This window comes from Triplophysa rosa, linkage group LG19, assembly GCF_024868665.1.
Source record: "Triplophysa rosa linkage group LG19, Trosa_1v2, whole genome shotgun sequence".
Taxonomy (NCBI): domain Eukaryota; kingdom Metazoa; phylum Chordata; class Actinopteri; order Cypriniformes; family Nemacheilidae; genus Triplophysa; species Triplophysa rosa.
The window spans coordinates 9,406,326-9,428,338 of NC_079908.1; the positions used below are offsets into that span (position 1 = coordinate 9,406,326).

General features: G+C 38.4%; 2 protein-coding genes and 2 non-coding genes across 6 annotated transcripts; 3 read left to right on the forward strand and 1 right to left on the reverse strand.

Annotated features, from left to right (window-relative positions):
- Positions 1-539: 539 nt before the first annotated feature.
- On the forward strand, positions 540-7,699 carry tpst1l (tyrosylprotein sulfotransferase 1, like). 3 transcript variants are annotated; one of them, XM_057361210.1, is made up of 3 exons: positions 540-774; positions 2,752-3,903; positions 6,797-7,699. In XM_057361210.1, the coding sequence occupies exons 2-3, from the start codon at positions 3,077-3,079 to the stop codon at positions 6,981-6,983; spliced, it is 1,014 nt and encodes a 337-aa protein (XP_057217193.1). In that variant the 5' UTR covers positions 540-774; positions 2,752-3,076; the 3' UTR covers positions 6,984-7,699. The 3 variants fall into 3 exon arrangements, with proteins under 3 accessions (XP_057217193.1, XP_057217194.1, XP_057217195.1); XM_057361211.1 differs by having other exon boundaries at positions 540-769; XM_057361212.1 differs by lacking the exon at positions 540-774 and adding an exon at positions 1,629-2,535.
- A 16-nt stretch (positions 7,700-7,715) lies between these two features.
- trnaw-cca (transfer RNA tryptophan (anticodon CCA)) lies at positions 7,716-7,787 on the reverse strand. Its single transcript has one exon. It is a non-coding gene; the product is annotated as a tRNA-Trp (tRNA).
- Positions 7,788-8,009: 222 nt separating this feature from the next.
- Positions 8,010-8,081, forward strand: trnae-cuc (transfer RNA glutamic acid (anticodon CUC)). Its single transcript has one exon. It is a non-coding gene; the product is annotated as a tRNA-Glu (tRNA).
- A 645-nt stretch (positions 8,082-8,726) lies between these two features.
- Positions 8,727-16,952, forward strand: LOC130570696 (hydroperoxide isomerase ALOXE3-like). The gene is made up of 15 exons (XM_057361084.1): positions 8,727-9,006; positions 10,571-10,736; positions 10,997-11,210; positions 11,343-11,424; positions 12,780-12,869; positions 12,969-13,084; positions 13,216-13,388; positions 13,470-13,613; positions 14,759-14,962; positions 15,105-15,191; positions 15,277-15,446; positions 15,557-15,678; positions 15,923-16,023; positions 16,179-16,349; positions 16,560-16,952. Exons 2-15 carry the CDS (start codon positions 10,578-10,580, stop codon positions 16,737-16,739), a joined length of 2,013 nt encoding a protein of 670 aa, XP_057217067.1. The 5' UTR covers positions 8,727-9,006; positions 10,571-10,577; the 3' UTR covers positions 16,740-16,952.
- Positions 16,953-22,013: the final 5,061 nt, after the last annotated feature.

Below are 22,013 nucleotides of genomic sequence, written 5' to 3' on the forward strand. Positions count from 1 at the left end.
TATTGCTTCTCTTCAATTTGGCCAATAATTATGTTGATTATGTATAATCAGTGAGCGGTCAAGCAAGTATAAATAAATGTGTGAAAGCAATTTAAATATAGTTTTAATTTAATTTACCAATCTATAATTTCTCAGATTGTCTTGGCCAATTTTTATTGAGCTTTTAAAAAAATTATGTTTACCAGTGCTTGTATCTATAAAGTTGTTTTGTGACATTTGTCAAACTCGATTTTTGTTGGAGCCTACACATTTTATTTAAAGCCAAACCAGGAACACCTTTGATAAGCATCTTTTATTTTCTAAAAAAAATCACAACTGTTAATTTGCTTAGCTTTGGAGAAAGCTTTGTATTCTGTGAAAACATTTTGTGATACGATAATGTTACTATTCTCTTTTGAGATAAATTGAGACTCATCTATTCAAACTTGCGTACAGATTTGTGACAGCATGCCATGTCATCAAGGCAAAGCCGATGAGCCAATCAAAACTTTCAGAACTGAGACGGACGTTCGCTGTGACCAATGAGATTTGAGCAATCCTTTTCAGCGCTATGTACTTCACATCTCGTAATTTCAGCGTTTTGTCGATACCACTTGACCGTGATTTACGCACAAACTGAGCTTTGATCAAAAATGTATTCGTGTATTATGATTCTCGTGTTGAAAGTCGGGTTTACGTGGCTCGTTTAGATCTTCACGTCTGCATTCATCACACAGTCGTGGCTTTGGAGAATGCAACGTTAGGTTGGAGAAGTTACACTTTCTTTGTGGTAAGGTACGTTTGTAACGTTATTTGTCAGTTTGCTTTCTGAACCGTTCAAACGAACATACATTGTATTTATTTTTACACGGGTTTTATAAACCGAGCGCTTCCTTGTCACATGCTGCCAGTCGCGTTGGCAAAAACTCGTGTAACCATTTTAAACGCGTCTTTTTTACACCGCCAGTGTATGCAGTTGTACATTGCAGCCATTCATTTATGAGGTTAGGACCCTTTCTTCTTTAATCACTATTATACACTGACGTGGTTTTCGAACCCTGCAACCTATTCAAGGTTTCTGGTATCAGGAAATGTATTTGCGTAATACTGTTCCAGAATCAGCTTTATGAATACCGTGCCGTTATACAGCTCGGTCGACTTGTTGCGTTAACGCAGTACGTGCACGTGATTGTACGTTACAAATCACGCAGAACCCGTTTGCGGACCAATCAAGCTTGCACACAACAGAACGGCTTTTCACACGTTAAAATGTATTATAGTTGTAATTCCATTAAGTATTCGTTTAGGTTGTATCATGTGTTTAAAATCGTATCTGCTGCCTACACAGACGTCATCCCAACTTGTCATAGGAACGTGCCAACGAGGCTTTGAAACGCCACTGGTGTAACTTCTAGCACACGATTTCTAAGACAAGGATTTGTCTCAATACGAATTAATTACTCAAAATAACCACAATTACCTGCATTTTGTTTACCTTTGATGAATTAATTTCGTTGAGTGAATATGTTTTGTTATGCGTTAAAGAAAGGTGTGATCATGCACAGAAGGTGTCATCTTCCTATTCACGAGAATCGCAACCACAGATGCAGCCCACAACAGGATGTGCGTTTTGGTGTTTACAGGTGCAGTAGCTGTTTTGCCAAAGAATACGGTACGAGTGCGTGAAAACGTGCTGTAAGAAACGGAGGTAGAAAGTGGGATTTACCTCCGTGTCTGCAAATGTCATGCAAAAAGCTAAGCTGTGAAACGGTAACGTGCTCATGCATAGAGAAGAGAAGTGATAACACCTTTCCTATCGTTTCAAGCTAAACAGAGCTCAACACCATGTGCTTAACATGTGACCATTGCTTTTCTTACATTGTACAGGAAGTTTTTGTATACACACAGCACTATGGCTGTAACTCAAATTAGTTAGCAGTCTAATTGACTAATGCTTTAACAGTAATTGAACTGCAATGGTATTCTCTACTCTCTAGGACACTTGAATAGACAGCTATTCAACAAAACATTTCTTGCATATGTATGGGTTTTGATGCTGCACATCAGGCAGGGGACAAAAATGCATTGTGCTCTTCATGCATCCTATATAAGTTCACCTGTTCAGATGTGAAAAATGGAATGTAATTTTTTAAAATAATTTGTTAAATCTTGTTTTCATGCTATAAAAATAACCTGACTGAGGTTGCCATAATTAATTGAATTCACGAATATGCAATTGCATGAGCTCTGACCTTTAATTATAGTTACATAGATCCATCGTTATTGATTATAAGTACATGGAGATCTCATTTGACGTGTGAGGAGCGCGTGCTCGTGTTGCAGAAGCAGAGCTGAAACAGTGATTGGTTACAGCATTTTCAAGCTGTCTTTGGTACACTGCAGTTTTATGGAGAAAATACTCTGCAATGGTTTAAAATGGTAATTTGCACATGGTTTATCTTAAAGCATATTAAAACACCACATACAAACAACATTAAAACCTTGATTTTCACCACAGGAGGACTTTTAGATGCTAGTCCATGGAACACAAAATCGGTAGGCCTACATTGTTCCGGGTTATTGTGTCCCTCAGACTACCACAATGTATCGCCACCCTGCCCATAGGCTTATCCTAAATAGCTAAATAAAATTCCTCTTTTGATTCACATTGTTCACTGTTTCAACTCCCATGCATTTTTTTAATTTTGCATGCCCAGTAGACAGTGTTGCAACAGACCATTTCAAACGGAATGTGTTTTCTTCTCTTTACAGGCACAATGGTGCTAGCAAAGAGCACGAGGCTTGAATTTCCAAGCCTGAATTTATTAACGCCCCAAGCAAGACCCTGAAGGACTGCTGCCTGGAATTTTTTTCTTCATCCCTTCCCTTTTGTTTTACCTAAACTGCCTTTCTGCATACTTTTTCCCTGACCCTCTCTGGAAAGCATTCCCTCTCTCTTTCCAAAAAACCTTTTGAGAATCCTTTCTGCTGATCGCATTTACTTCTTATTTTCCCTGTTTGCTTGTCTTGTCTTACCTCTTTTGTCATCACAGATCTACTAAAACTGTAAAAACATACTCTCCAAACTCTGTTAATCATGAGAAAACAAACTTGCAACATTCTTCTCATCTGTGTGATTATCAGCTCCATCACTGTATTTTATTTTGGCATTAGCACTATAGAATGTCCAAATTCCCGCTCGCGGACTGCACAGAACGTGTGGCCGTCGAATCTGCATGCGGGCAAAAACCTCAGCGGCCTCCCTCAGGAGTACAACGAGGAAACCCCTCTCATTTTCGTGGGTGGAGTCCCTCGCAGCGGCACCACTCTAATGCGAGCCATGTTGGATGCCCACCCTCTCGTACGTTGCGGAGAGGAGACCCGCGTCATCCCCCGACTGTTGGCCATGCAGGCCACCTGGAGTCACTCCGCACGCGAGCGGGTCCGACTTGATGAGGCTGGCGTTACGGACGAGGTACTGGATTCTGCTGTACGTGCCTTCCTGTTGGAGATCATAGTGGGGCATGGGGAACCGGCCCCGAGGCTCTGCAATAAGGACCCGTTCGCTTTGAAGTCCCTGTCCTACCTCTCCAAGCTTTTTCCAAGGGCAAAGTTCATCCTCATGCTCCGAGACGGCAGAGCCACCGTGCACTCTATGATTTCCCGCAAGGTGACTATTACTGGATTTGACTTGACGAGTTACAGGGACTGTCTGGTGAAGTGGAACCGAGCGGTGGAGGTGATGTACGACCAGTGTCTGGCTGCGGCACATGGGAACTGTCTTCCGGTGCACTATGAGCAGCTGGTGCTGTACCCTGAGAGGGTGACGCGCAAGCTTCTACAGTTCCTGGATCTGCCGTGGGACTCCACCGTGCTACACCACGAACAGCTTATTGGGAAAGCGGGTGGAGTTTCATTGTCAAAGTGAGTGGTTTTCATCTTTGCTTTGTGTGAAATGTTTAAAATGTGCAGAATGTCATTCATAAAGTGCATCTCTTCACTCTGCAAATGAGGTGTACACATTATAGCCGTTTAGGATCACCTGACTAAAATGTATTTTGTGATCTTGTAAATCATTCGATCTAAAAGTTTTTGCTTTTATATTTGAAATGATTTTTGTAGACAAAAATATAGTTGTGGAAACATAATAACCTTTATTATTAAAAAGCTAAACAAATTTCAGATAATTTGGACTGAATGAGGAAAAGGCGGACAAAAAGAGCTCAGCATAGATGGGAGTTACTTCAGTACTGTTTAAAAAGCATCTCATGGTGAGACCTGAAGAAACTAACTGATAAAATGCCAATTTGGCAGATTCAAGGCAAATGGTAGCTACTTTGAAGACACTAAAATATAACCGTTTTGATTTGTTTAGTCACAACATGATTCTCATCATCACATTGTTGTTTTGAGTAGGTTGTAGGTAACATTGTAGGTTTTTATTATTGTACAATAAAAATAATAAGTAATAAATAAATACTGATCCCAGACTTTTGAGCAATGGTGTGCATATGTTAATTTAGCCTTGGCTGTGTATTAAAGCATGGCTTGACTTTGATATGTGACTCACATTCTCGACTATGACGAGTCAACTATTCTGCACTATAATAATATTGGCTCAACCGACAGCTGTTATGTATTCAGACGGTTTTGTTCCACACATTATCTAACCCAACTGGTTTGTTGATACCTTTGCTCATACACCTACAGCTTTTCCACATGGTTCCGGCTTCAGTGTATCAGGCATGCAGTTGTATATTAGCGTTCTGTTCCTGTTAAACAAATTTATTGAGATCAAGATTTTTTTTGTCACCCTGATTAGCAGTTTATTATATCAGTTAGTTACACCGTGTCCACACCAGACGCAGCGTGATGAAACCAGAGCTGTTGAAAAACAGAGTTGCGACACACTTTGATCTCGCCGCCGCATGGTCACTTGGTTCATGGAGCTCTCAATAGTTCCAAACTGTCAGTCTGTTTGAATGGGTTTAAGCGGGAGAAACTGGAAGCAGCTGTTTTTCCAACGCATTTCACTAAATACCAACACAATGTACTGTATGCACTGATTACTATGTAGATTAAATTTATAATAACATTTTTGTGTTAGATTGACCATATTAAACAGTTTTGTGTTTAATTTTGACTAGGAAGGATGCATTATGTGCAATACATGAACAGTAGGGCTGAGCAATTAATCGAATCGCAATCGCGATGTGAGATGTTGACATTTGCTAATCGCAAGAGATTAGCATTCTTGCTAACCAACTGAGTAAGCACACCTCCATTATGCCCAATCAGCACTGCCCTAGCCAACTACGTAAACGTCTGTCATTAAAATATAAACAAAAAGCGGGAGAGCGAGAGAGTGTGGTTATGGCGTCTGCAGAGTCAGATATCGATCATATTAGGCAAATAAATACTAAGGAAAATTTCAATTTAGAAGACCGCACACACTATGCCTGTGTCATACTCAAGCTTCTCTGCCCCCGCATTGCTCGTTTCCAGCTTCTCGGACGAGGCTTGACACACACACACCCTGTTTCAACTCACACCTGGCTCCGTGTTTCAAACAAATGTAAATTCTATCTAACTGTTTTGCTCATTTCACTTGGATGAAATTAAACATTCAGCACATTTTCTAGTTGTTTTTAAAATCCCAAATACTTAAAATTGAATAAGTCAGCTTATGTAACCTATTTACTATTTTAATAATTTACTAACACAATAGAACATTTTATGGATTTAAGGGTTATAATGGGAGTTGTATTTGTTTTAATGGAAACTATAATAGTGTACACTGGTATTTGGATTCTATTGGTGTGACGTAATCTGGCAGTTGGGAACCAATAGAACAACAGTCCTATTTGAATAATGCCAAAAACACACTACAAAAAGGAATTTTGTAATGGTTTTAATGGAAACCATTAGAATTTCTGTAATGGTTTTTGTTTTCTTTCAACTTTCTAACTACACCCATACTGTGCTGCACACTATTGACAATATTGAGCTGAAGCCTGATTTAGAAAAATTAAATCACAAATCAAATCGTAATGTCTGTCAAAAAAACTCAATTAGATACTTTCCCCAAATCGCACAGCCACGGTATGCATGCATTCATCTGTTTCTTATGCTTCTGATCATCAGTACATACCAATGTTAAATTATTTTAAGACATTCACATAAATGTGCATAAGTAATTGATCAATAAATAATCAAAGATTGCAAGTAAACGCACCACAAAGAACGCTGGAAATGAACAAGACAAAGAATTTCAGTCATTTATACAGGGAGAGGGTAGATAACATTTTATTCAATTAGCAGTCTTTATTAAAAAATCATTAAACCACAAATAGAGACGCACAGAAAAGCCATTTTTATTTAAAAAACATCCTTATAATAAAACTATGTTTTACATAGATGTATTTTATCAACGTACCTGCGAATGTGTTTGGGAAACGGTGAAATGAATGCATTTCAACTATAGAGCCCTCCATGACACGAGTTACTTCCACATTCCATTCTTCCAACGGATGTCTATGCGAGTGTCGCAACCGTTTTTCAATGAGACGCGACAAAAGGCAAGAGAATGCATTAGAACCCAACCCATTATCATTTTAAATTCTGTCCACACTGGATGTGGCGCGACGCGACTATCCCATTAGAACAAGCTGTGTGTCGTGCCGCGTCCGGTGACACAGTGTTTGTCTTTACATATTTGGTATATTTCTAACTAGTGTTCTTGCAGGAATTACAGAAGTCTATGATTGACATGTTTTCTTTATCTTGTAAACATCTTGTATCCCTGTTTCTCATCCAGGGTGGAACTGTCAACCGACCAAGTAGTCAAACCTGTGAATACAGAGGCTCTGGTTAAATGGGTGGGCAAGATTCCTGCTGATGTGGTGACTGATATGGCCAACCTCGCCCCAATGCTAAGTCGATTGGGTTATGACCCTCTGGCCAACCCCCCAAACTACAGCAAGCCTGATCTCTTATTCATCTAAACAATACAAAAATTGTGATGTCAAACTAGAACTGAAGCAAAATAAAGTTCTTTCTGTGGATAAATAAAACTTAAAGCAATAAAACAAAAGGACATAAAGACTTGAATTAACAAGAAAATCACTTTCATTATGGCGATCTTGTTTGTTGACAAATGTTTTTTGAAAAGAAATGCCAATTGTGGACAATTGTTGCTGCTGTTTGTCAGTGTTAATGAGCTAGCGGCAACAGGTTTAAAACAAATCTTGATGTTGACTTGAATTAAACCTGAAACTTAATTACAAAGTTTTTTTTTGGTGTGTTGGTTATTCTCTGTCTGTTACTTACTAGTGACTGTTGCCTTTACTTTTGTATGTGTTCATGCATGTGTCATTTGGTTCCCATACAGGAAACTGTTTAAAGAGGAGGTTAATAGTTGCACAAAATGAACACTTATTGTTTTTTATGTTTTAGTCTAATGATCCTTTAATGATGATTTGTGTGTAAGTGTTTTTTTTAAACCTGAATTGTATATTTGACACATTTAGTCCTAGTATGAAGAACTTGATAAGAATCCAACTTGCAATTTGTGAAGATGTTACTTGTTACAGACACTTTTTGCTACAGATGCAACAAATATTTATTAAATGTTTGTTCTTTCTAAGAATTTTTTTTGTTTAAATGTGTGTGACAATTACACGGATTGCAATTAACTGCTTTAAGAGTTATTAAACGACAGTTTGACAAAAAATAATTGACCCCGACGTGATTTGAACACGCAACCTTCTGATCTGGAGTCAGACGCGCTACCGTTGCGCCACGAGGTCTTGTTGTGTTAAGTTTTGTATTTTGCATCCTTCTCCATTCATTGTGTTAATATTAATACGTCTTTGTCCCTGTGGTTTGCGAGACAGGAGTTGAGTTGGTTAACGTAACGTTAACTGTATGTCCAACAGCTGTTTCTATTACTTTGAAAAAGGTGAAATTGCAAAGAAATGTAACCGGTTTAATAATATCAATAGAAATGTGTGATTGAAATTATTTACATTTCCCTGGTGGTCTAGTGGTTAGGATTCGGCGCTCTCACCGCCGCGGCCCGGGTTCGATTCCCGGTCAGGGAATTCTACTTTATTGTGAATGAAAAGCATTGCACTTCAAACAACAACATTTAGTAGCCAACACAACCATTACACGATCAATTAATTATTTGTTGATTTATTATTTATATATATATATATATTATATTGCTATTCAACCATATGTCTACAATATTGCTTAATATATAGTTTGTAAGACAGAAATAACCAGTAACACCAACGATAGATAGTAATTCTGAGGCCTATTATCTTTTTAATTAAGACATTTAATAAATTAATTAAAAAGCATTCTCCTACTGTTAGATTATTTAGTTCCCCACCCTACTGCCCAATGGACATAAGTGAAACCCCTTGGGGGTTGATGGGGCCAACTGTTGGATTGTTTGGTTGTTGATGGGCAGTGGACGTGGGTGAGGCCCCTCAAGGTGTAATGTGTTTTAAAACATTATTTAGTTCCCCACCCTAATGAACAATGGACATGGGTGAAACCCCTTAAGGGTTAATGAAGTCCCTTCTATGCATAAGACAGTTCTTTGCACAGTGCTCTTAGCATTAAAATGTGCGTACCCTAACCAGTTGATTGCTTAAGGCAGTTTCAGTAAACGCCCTGTTCTGCTCTATATAAAGTGTTCACTATGAAGAAATAAATGAGCTTGATACAACCACACTCTGGTGTCAATGTCTCTTGCTCCCAGAGCTCTGCTGAGGACATCTCTCACAACATCCAACCGTAATTGGCTACTGAATATTGAAGGATAATCCGAACACAGAAAGATACGAAAGTTAAAATCTTACACCGAAAATCTTAGCACGTTTCATTCACACTCTACTCGCATACCACTACAGTGAACACGCGCAGTTTAGGCACACGCACGAGAGGCGGAGTGCATGAGTCATTAACCAAAAGTGACCAGTGCGTTTAAATTCATATCTTCAGGGAGTACACAAGGTAAGTAAGTCAATGCAATTATACCGTGCGTGTTTTCTAGGACCGCTACTGTCATTAAACTGAGTATTATTTTATAATCTGGCTTTATTGTCAAATGTCTTTACATTGTCAATATGCTTGAACTGCAGATCCATTAAAAATCCTTGATGTGCAGATTTCATTTACATAAACAGTACATTTTACTTTTTACATTTCAATGTAACGTTACATTTCAAATTTTGTTTTCGATAGTTTTGGAAAAGTTCAATTAACAGCCCTGCCGGCATTTCAACGTACTCACGGGTTGAATCATGGGTCATTTTGATTGACCATTGGATTTTGCAAATTGAAACAACGTTGAACATCTTTCAACATTTCAACATTGGTGAATTAAATAAGGTTTTAGCTGTAAACTGTGAATTAACGTTGAATTAAGTGTCGATTTTGCTAATTGATTCAACTTTGAAATCGCGACATAGTTTTAATGTTTTACTTTTACTTTCCGAGTAATTTGCGCGTAAAACAGGCCTTCCCGAAAAGTTTCCTCCGGATTCACAAATACTTAGTAAACGTCAGATTTGATAGTAAAATGTGTGTATGTTGATGAATTCCAATCACTCGTAAACAGGGTGCGCATGCACGCTCTTGCACAATTAGCATAATCCCCGCCTATGAATTACAGATACGCAAATTACCTATCTAGGAACACCGGAATCCTCTGGACTTCATTCTCTGGTTTGGCCACATTATATTGCGTAAATGCGTAATATACTAATAGGCTATATGCTTACCAATAAATTAATCAATTAAACTGTTCACAAAAGTGTTTTTAGCCAGCTAAAATAATAATAATATCTGGTGCTCTTCCGAAAAAGACGACCTGGTGGCGCCTGAGAACGCTTTGGAGGCACTGCGCGTTAATCCGGAGATGCGTTGGTTGCTGTGATTTAGAATATCCGCAACAGTTAGTCTACTTGTTACTAGTATCTTATTTTAAATAATATTACTGAATATGAAAATGCAGTAACCATATTAACTTCTCCATTGTTGTGTATGATGGTTGGTCAATGTAGTGTTTGTCCCGCCTCTTCTCCACTGTGATTGGACGGTTGTGTAAAAACGGACAGTGACGAGCTCTGCATTTTACCCAAAGTTCAAAAGTAAAAAATGTTAAAAACAGTGCAAAGAACTCGTGAAATATCATTATGATACATAGTGCATCAAAATGCAGTGTCATCGCACTACTTACACTTGGTATGGAGCAGGTGTTCATTTCTTTCGTGCCAACTTTCATGAATCCGAAAATTTATGTTAGAATGACATTTATACAAAAAATTGTTCTGCTCGTGTTTCATAAATGAGACCCATTGTTTTTTTTCCTTAATTTTTTCATGCTTGGTATGTTCTGTAACGAAATGGCATGTGAAGTTATTTTTTTAGTTACTTTTTACAAATTAAGTAATTGTGCTGTATATGAGATTCATACACCTATGCAGGGACAAAATTGATGTATGACCCCCTCTCCCTCTATAGAACTATATCATATTAGCAGTATCAAACTAATATTTTCTTTTTTAATGCTTAGGAACCTCATGATGAGCCAAATGGATGAGTTTCACATGACAATTCGTACCTCCACATTACCTCACTCAGGAACGTATGGCAGTGTTTGGATCTCTCTGGTCGGTACTCTTTGCGAGACCCCTCCAGTGAAAGTGAATCCAGAACAACATCGTCTCCTGCCAGGCTCAGTAAGACCTTTATAGAAAATTTCTCACATCGCTCTAAATACAGATATACTATGAAGTGCAGTTGAACAGGAACTTAATCCACTTGAATGAACTTGAAAGTCTTTGGATTAAAGCATCTGCTAAATACATGCATTGTAATGTAAATTTTACTTGAGTAATTGAGCAGACTGATCAATTCACATATATAAAAAAGGCATTATAAGAACAGATTTTCATTTTAGTACATGAATCTAACACAAAAACTTTTGTCTTTGAAACAGGCCTATACTATTGTCATCACACCTACAGAGGAAGTTGGTAAACTGGTTTTGATGAAACTGCGTCTTGAGGCTCAGCCTGGGTTTCCAGACCTGAACTGGCACTGTCAGGATGTTGAGGTGAGACGGCATTCTGAAGATCCCAATGTGGATGTTTTTCTTTGCCATAAATGGATTCAGAGCGCAGACGGATGTGTTGAGCTTCGGAACGATAAAGGTGAGCTGTTTGTGTTTTTAGTAGGAAAAACCTATCAAATTTAACCCCCAAAATATTCAGTTTATTTACTGCAGTAGTTTCTAGAGACATCACATCCTTATTTGTTGAAAACCTTTCTTATAAATTCCTTAGTGTGTCTGAAAAAGGAGGAGACATTGGCAATCCTAAAAGCTCACAGGGAGAAGGCTCTTAAGAATAAACAGCAGTCTATCAGGTACACCGTTTTATTTGTGTTTGTTCGCCACTCTTATTTATTAAAGGAGTAGTTCACCTCAAAATGAAAAATCTGTCATCATTTTTTTATTGAGTAACAAATAACAAACATTTTCCACATACTTTGCAGAGTCAATTAATTTACAATAAAATAAAACACCTATAATAATACTGTTCTGATGTTTATTTATCTTGTTCAATATATCTACATGAATTTTTAACAATAAAGCAGAGATTTTTCAGAAATCTGTGGACTCCTTTTTTATTATACCTGATCTCTGGAAAAAAAATTATTCCAGTGAAAACAATGATTTTTAGGCCAGTAGCCTTGACATCCTGACTGTGTGATGAAAAGTTTTGATAAGTATGGTGTCCATTTTAAAGACAGAAGTTAACTCTTTACTTGATCCATTACAATTTGCATATAGGCAGGGTCGTATACATAAGATGCTGTTAACACTGTCACTGATTATATTACTAAACACTTGGAAAAAAGCTTATGCACGGCTATTATTTGTTGATTTTAGATCGGCTTTTAGTACGATTGAGGCTCACCTTTTAATTCAGAAATTGAATATGTTTAATATGAATTCCTTTTAATAAAGTTGACCAATCAGACTCAACAGGTTAGAGACAATCACACTTTATCGGAGCTGAAAAGGACTAGCACATGTGTCCCACAGGGGTGTGTTAGCTCCCTGATCCTTTTTACACTGTATAGCCTACTAACGAGTGTTCAAGTTGTGAGCTTAATAATTTAATAGTGAATTCTATATTCTGCATCGGTTAAGGCTTTATGGTGGATGATGTTTTATCAGGCGGTTATAGAGCATAATCAGATATGGTATTTTGGTTTGGTATAACCTTACAGTTCAGGTAAAAGCTAAGCTAGTACGCTTGGTAAAAATAGTGATGAAGACCACGGAAAGACTATCTGTCCCTTGATTCAGTGTATGAACAGTCTGCTTTCAGAGAAGCACATAAAATAGCTGATCCACTGCATGTATTGCATACTGAGTATGAATTGTTACCTTTTGGAAGAAGGTACAGAGTCCCAATGTGTTGGTATAGTCGTTTAAAGAAGTTTTTTCAATCAAATGTTAAATGATGAATGAGTGTTGTTATTTATTTTATTTTTTGTTTTGTTGAATTTGTTGTTTACTATATGTTCTTAAAGTTTTTGTCAATGTAAACACCTTGAGTCCAACACAAATTTCCAACACAATAAAGTATATTTCATTTCATAAAGGTTTGAAATGTCAACAGGTGAGTAAATGATAACAGAATTTTCATTTTGAAGGTGAACTACTCCTTTAAAACAGTTTTCCCATAACTAATAAGAATGTTTGTCTGTAGGTTTGGCACATTTGTTGACGGCGTCCTTGGATGTGTGGACATGCCCAGTGTGGCAGCTCTAGGTCCCAACCTGACTCACATTCGTCAAAGGTATGATTTACTGTTCTTAAACTCCAAGACTAGTTTTTTTTATGGATTATTTCTTAGCTGAATTTGACAATGGAATATTGTCCTTCACTTGTCTGTCAGTCCAGGCAGCAATGTGCACTATCTAAAAGGTTTTACTGAAAGAGGAACATCTTGGAATAGTCTACAAGAACTTGAGACATTCTTCCTGTTCAACGGAAGAGAGAACACAGTTGCGAGTATGAACAAATACATTACGTCAAATAACCACAAAATATATATGCTCTTTTTAAACCATTTGCTCTCTTAACCGTGTTTATTTATCCTTTTTTTTAGTTTGATAGTTTCTTGTCATGCATTTCACTTGCAGAATATGTTCAGGCCCATTGGAAAGAGGATGCATTCTTTGGGTATCAATGCCTCAATGGCTCCAATCCGCTGTGTGTCAAGCAGATCCGCAGCCTGCCACCCAACCTCGCTGTCACTTCAAAGATGGTCAGATGTTTTTTGCCGGAGGGGTCTTCCCTGAAGCGTGAGATGGAGGTGTGTTCGTGTGCATGTGTGATATACAATGAGGCATTTGGATTTGTCAAACTGTAATTGTTATTGTTGCATATATCACAGAAAGGACGTGTTTATCTTCTGGATTATGAGATTCTGGATCAGTTGCCTGACAATACTGTCAATGGCAAGCAGACGTACTTGACTGCTCCTTTATGTCTGCTGCATTACAACCAAAATGAAGAACTAAAGCCAATTGCCATACAGGTATGGGTTTATAGTTTGCCCCTTTGGTTATTAGAATATACTGTAGATGTAGTCACGTTAGCAAAATCGACCTGTTCTGTGGTCTTAAATGATACGGGGCTGGACAAGTACTGAAACAATGAAATAGCAATAGGTGCAATTTGTAAGCTGTAGCAAGCAGCAATGGCATTATATTACTTTTTTATAGCCTTTTAAAAGGGGAAAGATAAAGTCAAGAAGAATTCAGGATCAAATAAGGACTCGTGTGAAGCAGTGGCGTAGCCACGGGTGTGCCAGTGCCACTCACAGTGGCAGCTGGCACACCTAAAAAATAGATGCATAATTATTTTTTATAGCCCCAATAAAAATATTTTTCACAGTTTAGCCCATTGTTTTTTAATTGCTATAAATGTTATTGGTAACGTTACCGAGCACCACCTTATTTTTGAACGTGGAAGTAAATGATGTGACGTACTTCCTTATTGTGTTGGGACTACCGTTTTATTAGCCAGCTACAGTGGAAAACAATGGAAGTGGTGTCGCAGGAGCGCGCTCAAAACACTATAAAAAACAGTTCAGGTAAATATTTTTCACACCCGCGATGTATTACACAGTGGGAGGATGAAGTGGCCTGATATATCATATGACAATATATTCAATTATTTCGACATTACGCATCAGAAACGAGTGATGGAAGCACCAAATTTCGAAATAAAAACCCTTAATTCGCAAAATAGTTTTTACACACATAAATGTACTAGTTACTAGAAAGTTTGTAACTAAGCCGTTTTGGGTCACAGGACAAAAGACTACTATGAGAGACAATGGTGACCCAAAACGGTTTAGTTACAAACTTTTATTAAAATATATTAATTTGTGTTCAGCACAACAAATAAATGTATACATGTTTGTAACAACTGAAGGGTGAGCAAATGATGACAGCATCCTTAAATGGTCTTAAATATCCTAATTTAACTAAGGCATAGTCCTGGTTTAAGCTAAGCCTTGTCTGTTAAACCGGGCCTAAATCTCTACTGAAATGTATTTTTTAACACTGAAATCCATTCTTGAATTTAAATTGTGTGAGTAAGGAAATACAATCCTAACTCTTGAGATTGAAATTAATCTATACTAAAATCAACAAACAAATCATTTTCTTATTTCAGCTTCAACAGTCTCCTGGTCCACAGAACCCTGTTTTCTTGCCTTCTGATTCTGCAGCGGATTGGTTGTTAGCAAAGATATGGGTGCATAATTCAGATTTTGTAGTCCATCAGCTGCTTTCCCACCTGTTGCGCACTCATCTTGTGGGGGAGGTGTTTTGTACCGCAACACTCCGACGTCTACCGGAGATTCATCCTCTGTACCAGGTACCTTAGGCCATCTTACAAAACAATGAAGCAGAACAAATTACTTCTATAGAGAGTTCATCACAATTCAGTAATTATGACTTATATGGATACTTTGAATTCCTTAGCTGTTAGTAACACATTTCTATTTTGTTTTTTTTAGCTCCTTATGCCACATATTCAGACTACTCTTCAGATCAACATTCAAGCTAGAGCAACTCTTCTGGCCAAAGATGGGGTTTTTGACAAGGTTCCTTAAATGTATATTGAGATAATAATTGAATCCATTTACACTTGGCAGTTAGTTAACAAATTCTGGTTTCTTCTCTCTGAAGTCTATTTCTTGCGGTCTGGATGCAGCGAAGCTGCTGCTTGCTCGAGGAACTCAGCGTCTGCGCTATAGCTCGATGTGTGTGCCAGATGACCTGAGATGCCGTGGACTGGATACACTCCCCATCTGCTATTACGCACAAGATGCTATCAGGGTGTGGGATGCTCTACATAGGTACATTAGGAAGACTGACAAGATGGTTGCATATTTATTGTATTATGATGAATGAGACATTGATATATGTTCAATGTGAAGTGAATACATGATTTGCATTTGCCATACAGGTTTGTTGAGGGCTGGAGTAGTTTGTATTACTGTAATGATGAGGACATCCAGCAGGACTGTGAGCTGCAGAACTGGATTAGAGAGATCTTCATGAAGGGATTCCTTGGCCTTAGTCACACAGGTTAACACCCGTGAAAACACACAATAATTTACACAACTGTCAAAAAAACATTTTGTTCTAAGCAACAAAACATCTAATGCCATCTAACCAGGCTTAGTGCAAAAATGTCATCTACACTAAAGATCTAGCATACAGCGATGCCATGGAAGAACCATTTTTGGTTCCCCAAAGAACCAGTCAGTCAGTACACTGGTTTTATTCGTTGGTGAGACTCATTTCTTTTCTTCCATGTCATATTCTCCAGGAATTCCACAGTCATTTCAAACAACTGCTGAAATGTGCAAGTTTGTCACCGTGGTGATCTTCACCTGCTCTGCGCTTCACTCAGCTGTCAACTTCTCTCAGGCATGTTGTTCAGTGTTCATGAATGCTATAATTCCCCTTGTAGAGCCCTAGTCACTCCTAAGTACTACTACCTAAGTAATGTACAGAATGACGGTATATCGTATTCAGATTCAGTAATCGTGTGTTTATCTTTCCCCATTCATCTCAACATTCAGCTGGATTACAACCTTTGGATACCAAACAGTCCAGCAGCTCTGGTACGCCCTCCTCCTCAGACCAAAGGCCTTACAACTGAGGATGAGCTTGTGTCCTTCCTTCCAGGAGTGAATTCCTCTTGTCACGTCCTTAGTATCTTGAGTCTACTGTCACAACATGCCATTGACTATGTAAGTGGTAGTTGACTGGACTGTGTGAACTGTACACTGTTTATCAACTGGATGTGTCTATTGTTATTATATATGTGTCTATATATTATTCATGTGTTTGTTCACTTAATACATCTGCAGACAGTTTGAGGCTCTTCGGATTTGTCAACATACATGATTGTGCTATACTGTGCAGGTGTAGTGTTTATCTAGCTTGTCCTTTCTCTCTAGGTGCCCCTGTGCCACTATAAGGAGTGGTACTTCCGCAGTGGCGCCACCCTCAGGCTTGTGGAGAAAGTACAGAAGGAGTTGAAGAAGATAGCAAGAGACATCACAAAAAGAAACACACAGCTGGAGTTACCCTACACTTATCTGTCCCCAGATTATATTGAAAACAATCTGGCCATCTGAGTCTAACAAATCAAGCACTGTTTTTCTTCTTTAGAAGTAGTATCATTGGGGGGTTGAACAGGTTTTCTGGATTTTAGAAATATCATAAGTAAACATTACATAAACCATGTGTGGTGTTTATTTTTATGTACCACTGTGTTAATTTTGACATTTGTTTTTTGAATGTGGTAGTACGTGTGTCTATTCTTTTGCTTGAGTAGCCTATTAAATACTTTTCTCAAAGTTAGTGGTGCTCTTCTTATTATTCAGTTTTTTTTTTCTGGACAAAACTTTGGTGCATAACTTGTCCCGCACTGTTTGTCGTAGACCCACAAATGATGTGTAAAATCGAGCAGCTTATACAGGAGAGTTGTGCTATGACTTTAAAAGTGATCGTGCATATGATGGCGGTGAAGCTATCGAGCCATACCCTAGCAATCATGATTTAGAGCACCCTAGAAACCACCTTACAACGACCCAGAATACCTTAGCAACACCATAGCAACCACCTAAAAACACTTAAGAAACCGAGTGCCAAGTTTTGCCACAACAAGTAAATTTTATTTTCTTCAGAGTTTTACAGACTTCATAATCTTCAAAATGTCTAATAATTCATTTACATCTTCTAGTTTACACAGTAACAAGTACAGTATCTCACAGAAGTGAGTACCCTCACATTTTTGTAAATATTTAATTATATCTTTTCATGTGACAACACTGAAAAAATGACACTTTGCTACAATGTAAAGTAGTGAGTATACAGCTTGTACAGTGTGCACTTATAAATTTGCTGTCCCCTCAAAATAACTCGACACACAGCCATTAATGTCATGATTCTGCCGCATCATGTCATGTTTCTCGTGGTCTAGTGACAGGATCATGACAGAACCTCATGTTTTATGTGGAGAGGGGCATTTTTGTACGTATGGCCTTCCATACACCCTCTCCGGTCTAGTCTCTGTTCCCGCCCTCTCTCTCCTCATTATTGCTCGTTTATTGTTTCATGCCCCACAGCTGTCCCCCTCTTGATTTGATCACTTTATAATTCCCTTGTGTTTTCTGTCCTGTGCTGGTCCATTTCGTTTCATGTTGGTGAGTCTCTGTGTCCAGTCCAGTCAAGTGCAGACTAGTCTAGTTATTTGTAGTTAATGTCAAATGTTGTCTCTAGTCTAGTTTAGTGTAGTTAGTCCATGTTCTTGTTATCCGTCATGTTTATACCCATGTTCTTTGTATTTTTACCCCCTTGTGGGTTTTTGTTTTGTCATTGTAAATGAAATTATCTTTTGTTAACCCCTTACCCGCTGTCTGCGCCTGGGTCCTCTGTCATTGTATCCCTGTGTCTCACCCCATATCGTGACACATTAATATCCAAACCGCTGGCAACAAAAATGAGTACACAAATTTGTTGTGTACACTTATGCCCGGTTTCATAGACAAGGCGTAAAGCTAATCCCAGACTAAAATTAATGTTTGAGCAGTCTTAACTGAAAATAACTCAACTTCAAGTATGTCAGCGCCATTGTTTTGTCTCAAGATGCACACCAGATATATTTTTTACTAGGGCATTTTTATAAAAGTAGTTTAAATATCCTAATTTCACTAAGGGTTAGTTTAAGCTAAACCCTGTATGTGAAACCGGGCCTTAAAGTACACTAAAAAGTAGGGTTGTGTACCGAAACCCGGTGCCATAACATATCCGGTATGTAACTGGACCGAATCAATACGCAGATTTCGGTGCCTCATTTCGGTGCCACTGAAATGCTGACTGAGCCGTCGATTGAGACATTTCCCCTTATTCACGTGAACGAAAGTCGGAAAGCCCTGATAATACAAATTCCTCACATCTTATTCAATGGTTAAACAGATCGCGAATGATCTGTGATCGCATGGATCACGCGCGCCCCATAGATCGGAACGCGAATGACCCGTGGATTCATCATTATAGTGAAAGACCGTTTTAACGCGCACTCTCTCTCCCTCCATCCATCTCGGCGAGTTCAGTATTCATAACCGGGCGCAGTCTTTAACTTCAACCGCCGCATAAGGCAAGTTTTAAAGTGAAACTAACGTTAATTCGAAACGCACATGACGCGTCTGTAATGCAAGAGATCACGATAAAACTGTTGAGCGCGTTTAAAATCAATGGGCGCTCGTTCTTAACACAACCCTAAAGCCCATTGCACATTGAGTCCGAAATTTGCGTCCGAAATTTCCGCACGTTAAAAAATAAATACGACCTCACGTTGTGTCAATCACATTTACACACTGCCTCCGATATTTTCGTCCGTCATACAAAAATTCTGACCGGGTTCGATTTTTTGCGTTTTCGCATCCGTATCAAGCATTTTGAGTGGCCTTTTATAACAATTCAGAGACACCGTACAAACGAGAGACAAATACGAAAAAACGCATACGAAAATTTCGGACTGTATGTGCAAAGACCTTTACCCTAACGCATTTGACAAGAAAGACAAGCGAGACACAGCAGTGAAAGTGCTAAAACCTTATAGCATCTATCTGTTAGTCTGATAGACATGCAGTCTGTCAAGCTTTTTACTTTGACGGCATGTATAGGCATACATATTCATTATAATGTCTGTTTTTATAAGAAGGCTCTCTGTAAATTGACTTAATCTGTTGATATATTCAAAGCATTTTCTGCCCCTATTTAATACAACTATGGTGAGCATTTAGTTGTAGCTGGAGGGTAAACAGCAGGCCCGGATTAAGAATTCAGGGGCCCCTGGGCACAAGTGTCTTGCAGCCCCCCCCCCCCCATACGCAAGTACGCACAATAAAGTTTTGAAATAGCCTACAGGGTACTACGTGTAGGAAGCACCTCTATCTTATACAGGATTACATTGCCAAATTACAAACTATGATCACAACCTGAAGGACTATATCAACACCTGTACACATCCTCCATCATACAAGATTTACACCACAACAATGCTTTTCTGGACCAGCAGCAACAATATCAAGACATTTCCCTGCATACTGTAACTCACTGGCATTTGCAAGCACACACTGCCTCACCTCTACCTATTAACTCAGTTCTATCAGATTCTTCCATAATTCACACACAAACACGCCGGATTCACAAAACTGTTCTTAAGAGAAAATATAAGAACTTTATTAAGATAAATTATAGGACGTTCTTAAGAATATTCTTAAGTAATATTTTCTTATAAACATTTTAATTTGTCTAAGAATAAAAGGGCAGACTTTGTCATTGATTATACTATAAGAGTAAGGTTAAACTTTGTAAGCACCTCGCGACTCACGTTCTTATGTAAGCGTGTGTTAAACTGCATTAACGAATATTATAGGTATACTTACAAGAGTCTGTGTAAGTAAACACTTTGCAAAGTATGTAAAAGCACTCTGGATTTGCTAATAACGAAGGCTAAAAATCGGTAAAGTAAGGCCTAATTAACATAATATAAAATTTCATTATTGGCGAAGACACACCACCAAATATATGTAAAAAAAACCTCTTACCTTTTGAGATTTTAAAGACAACTGTGAGGGTATTCTATATGGATTATATTACAACAATAATGTTTTCATTTACATATTTTCAGTTTATTGACTTAGTGACTTCTAACAAATCACCATAAAAAGCGGCGATTTTGGCTACATTCTTTCACACAGCCTCTGTCTAGGTAACCATATGCATATTTACAGACGAAATGTGTTCATGTTTATACATTCAAACAGTCGATAACAGTGACAGGTTGTTGGAAACGCTGTTTTGTACTCATTTCATTCAGGAGTCACCTGTGGAATGTGCTGCTTCTTCCTACCGCTCAATGAGACGATCCCTGCGGGGGGAAAGGAGACATTGCGCTCGCGGGACAGCACTGGCGACATTTTCCCACTAAATGAAAGCTTTATCGGAAGGTCGCTGGATATTTCGCTTTGTGCTTCTCCTGAACAAAAGCTGCTAAACAGCTTGTAAAAGTTACTAAATCAAGAGACAGACTTGCGTACGTTAGAAACACTGTTTTGTGTGCGCATTTGCGTGTGTGCGGGCCAGACAGGCACACGGCAGAATTAATATAGCGAAAACATGGTTATGTTAACATTTTCTCCCCCCTTCTTGGACCCCAAGCGCGCATGGGCCCCTGGGCCGGTGCCCATAATGCCCATTGGATAATCCGGCCCTGGTAAACAGTAAACACTATAACATCTTTATAGCAAGAGTCTTGCAATGTTTGTGTCCATGCTCATTTCACATTCACTTAAAGCTTTAATTGTGAATTTGTTGTGTATTTTTGTTATGAATTTGTTTTGTTCTTTAATGTCGTCCACCGGTGTTTTGTGGCTCTTTTTTTAAAAGTATCGATTTAGGCACCGGTACCGTTTTAAAAGTATTGATTTGGCACCGGTATCGGAAAAAAGCCAAAAGATACACAACCCTACTAAAAAGTGGGCCAATTTAGTCCCAAGCAGTATTCAAATAGTACACTTCCAAGCATACTAGTTGTCCATTGATATTAGCGTACGTAAATACTACATAAAGTATAAATATACTTGAACTTTACTTAAAGGCAGAGTAGATCATTTGGAAAATGCTAACGTTTGCCTGCTAGCAGTGCAATCATAGATCCCTCCCTCTCGCGAATCACCATCCAAAGCCACGCCTCCTCCAAAACACATGAGCTCGCGCACAGACCAGAAGCTGTTGGATCGGTTCCAGTGAAGTCATGTCACATTCACCGGTGAGAAAACATTACAGTACAAAGTGAATTACATTATTACAAGAAGAAACATCTCCAGGTACCTGCTCTCTGTCCACCATTGTCCCGCTGCCTGCACATCGCACATGAGCGCGCTGATGACGTTTACGTCTGCGTGAACAGGGTGCGCAGTGGGATGCAAAATACCCTGACTGAAAATGTACACATGACGTATCATTGCCCTCGGACCGAGGGCAGTAATTGGTCCAACGTTTTTTGACCCTACACCTTTCACAGAATATACAGTATATAATTATAAAAATACCAATGTTTCGCTTTACTTATTGATTGCTATCAGTTAAGAGATAAGTATACTTCTTTTTGATAAGGGTAGCCTACGTTTAAAATGCATTAATATACATTTAAAGAAAAGTTTTCCTAAATGTTTGTTTCTGTTCTGCAGAACTACAATAACATTCAAACCGAATTCATGTATTTGACACAGAAACAAAGGAAAATCAATCAATGCTAGTGTCATGTATAAAAAGTCAAATGTGAGCGCGCCTCATCCATACAGTGTGCGGGAAACTACTCAGACTCAAATAAAACAAAT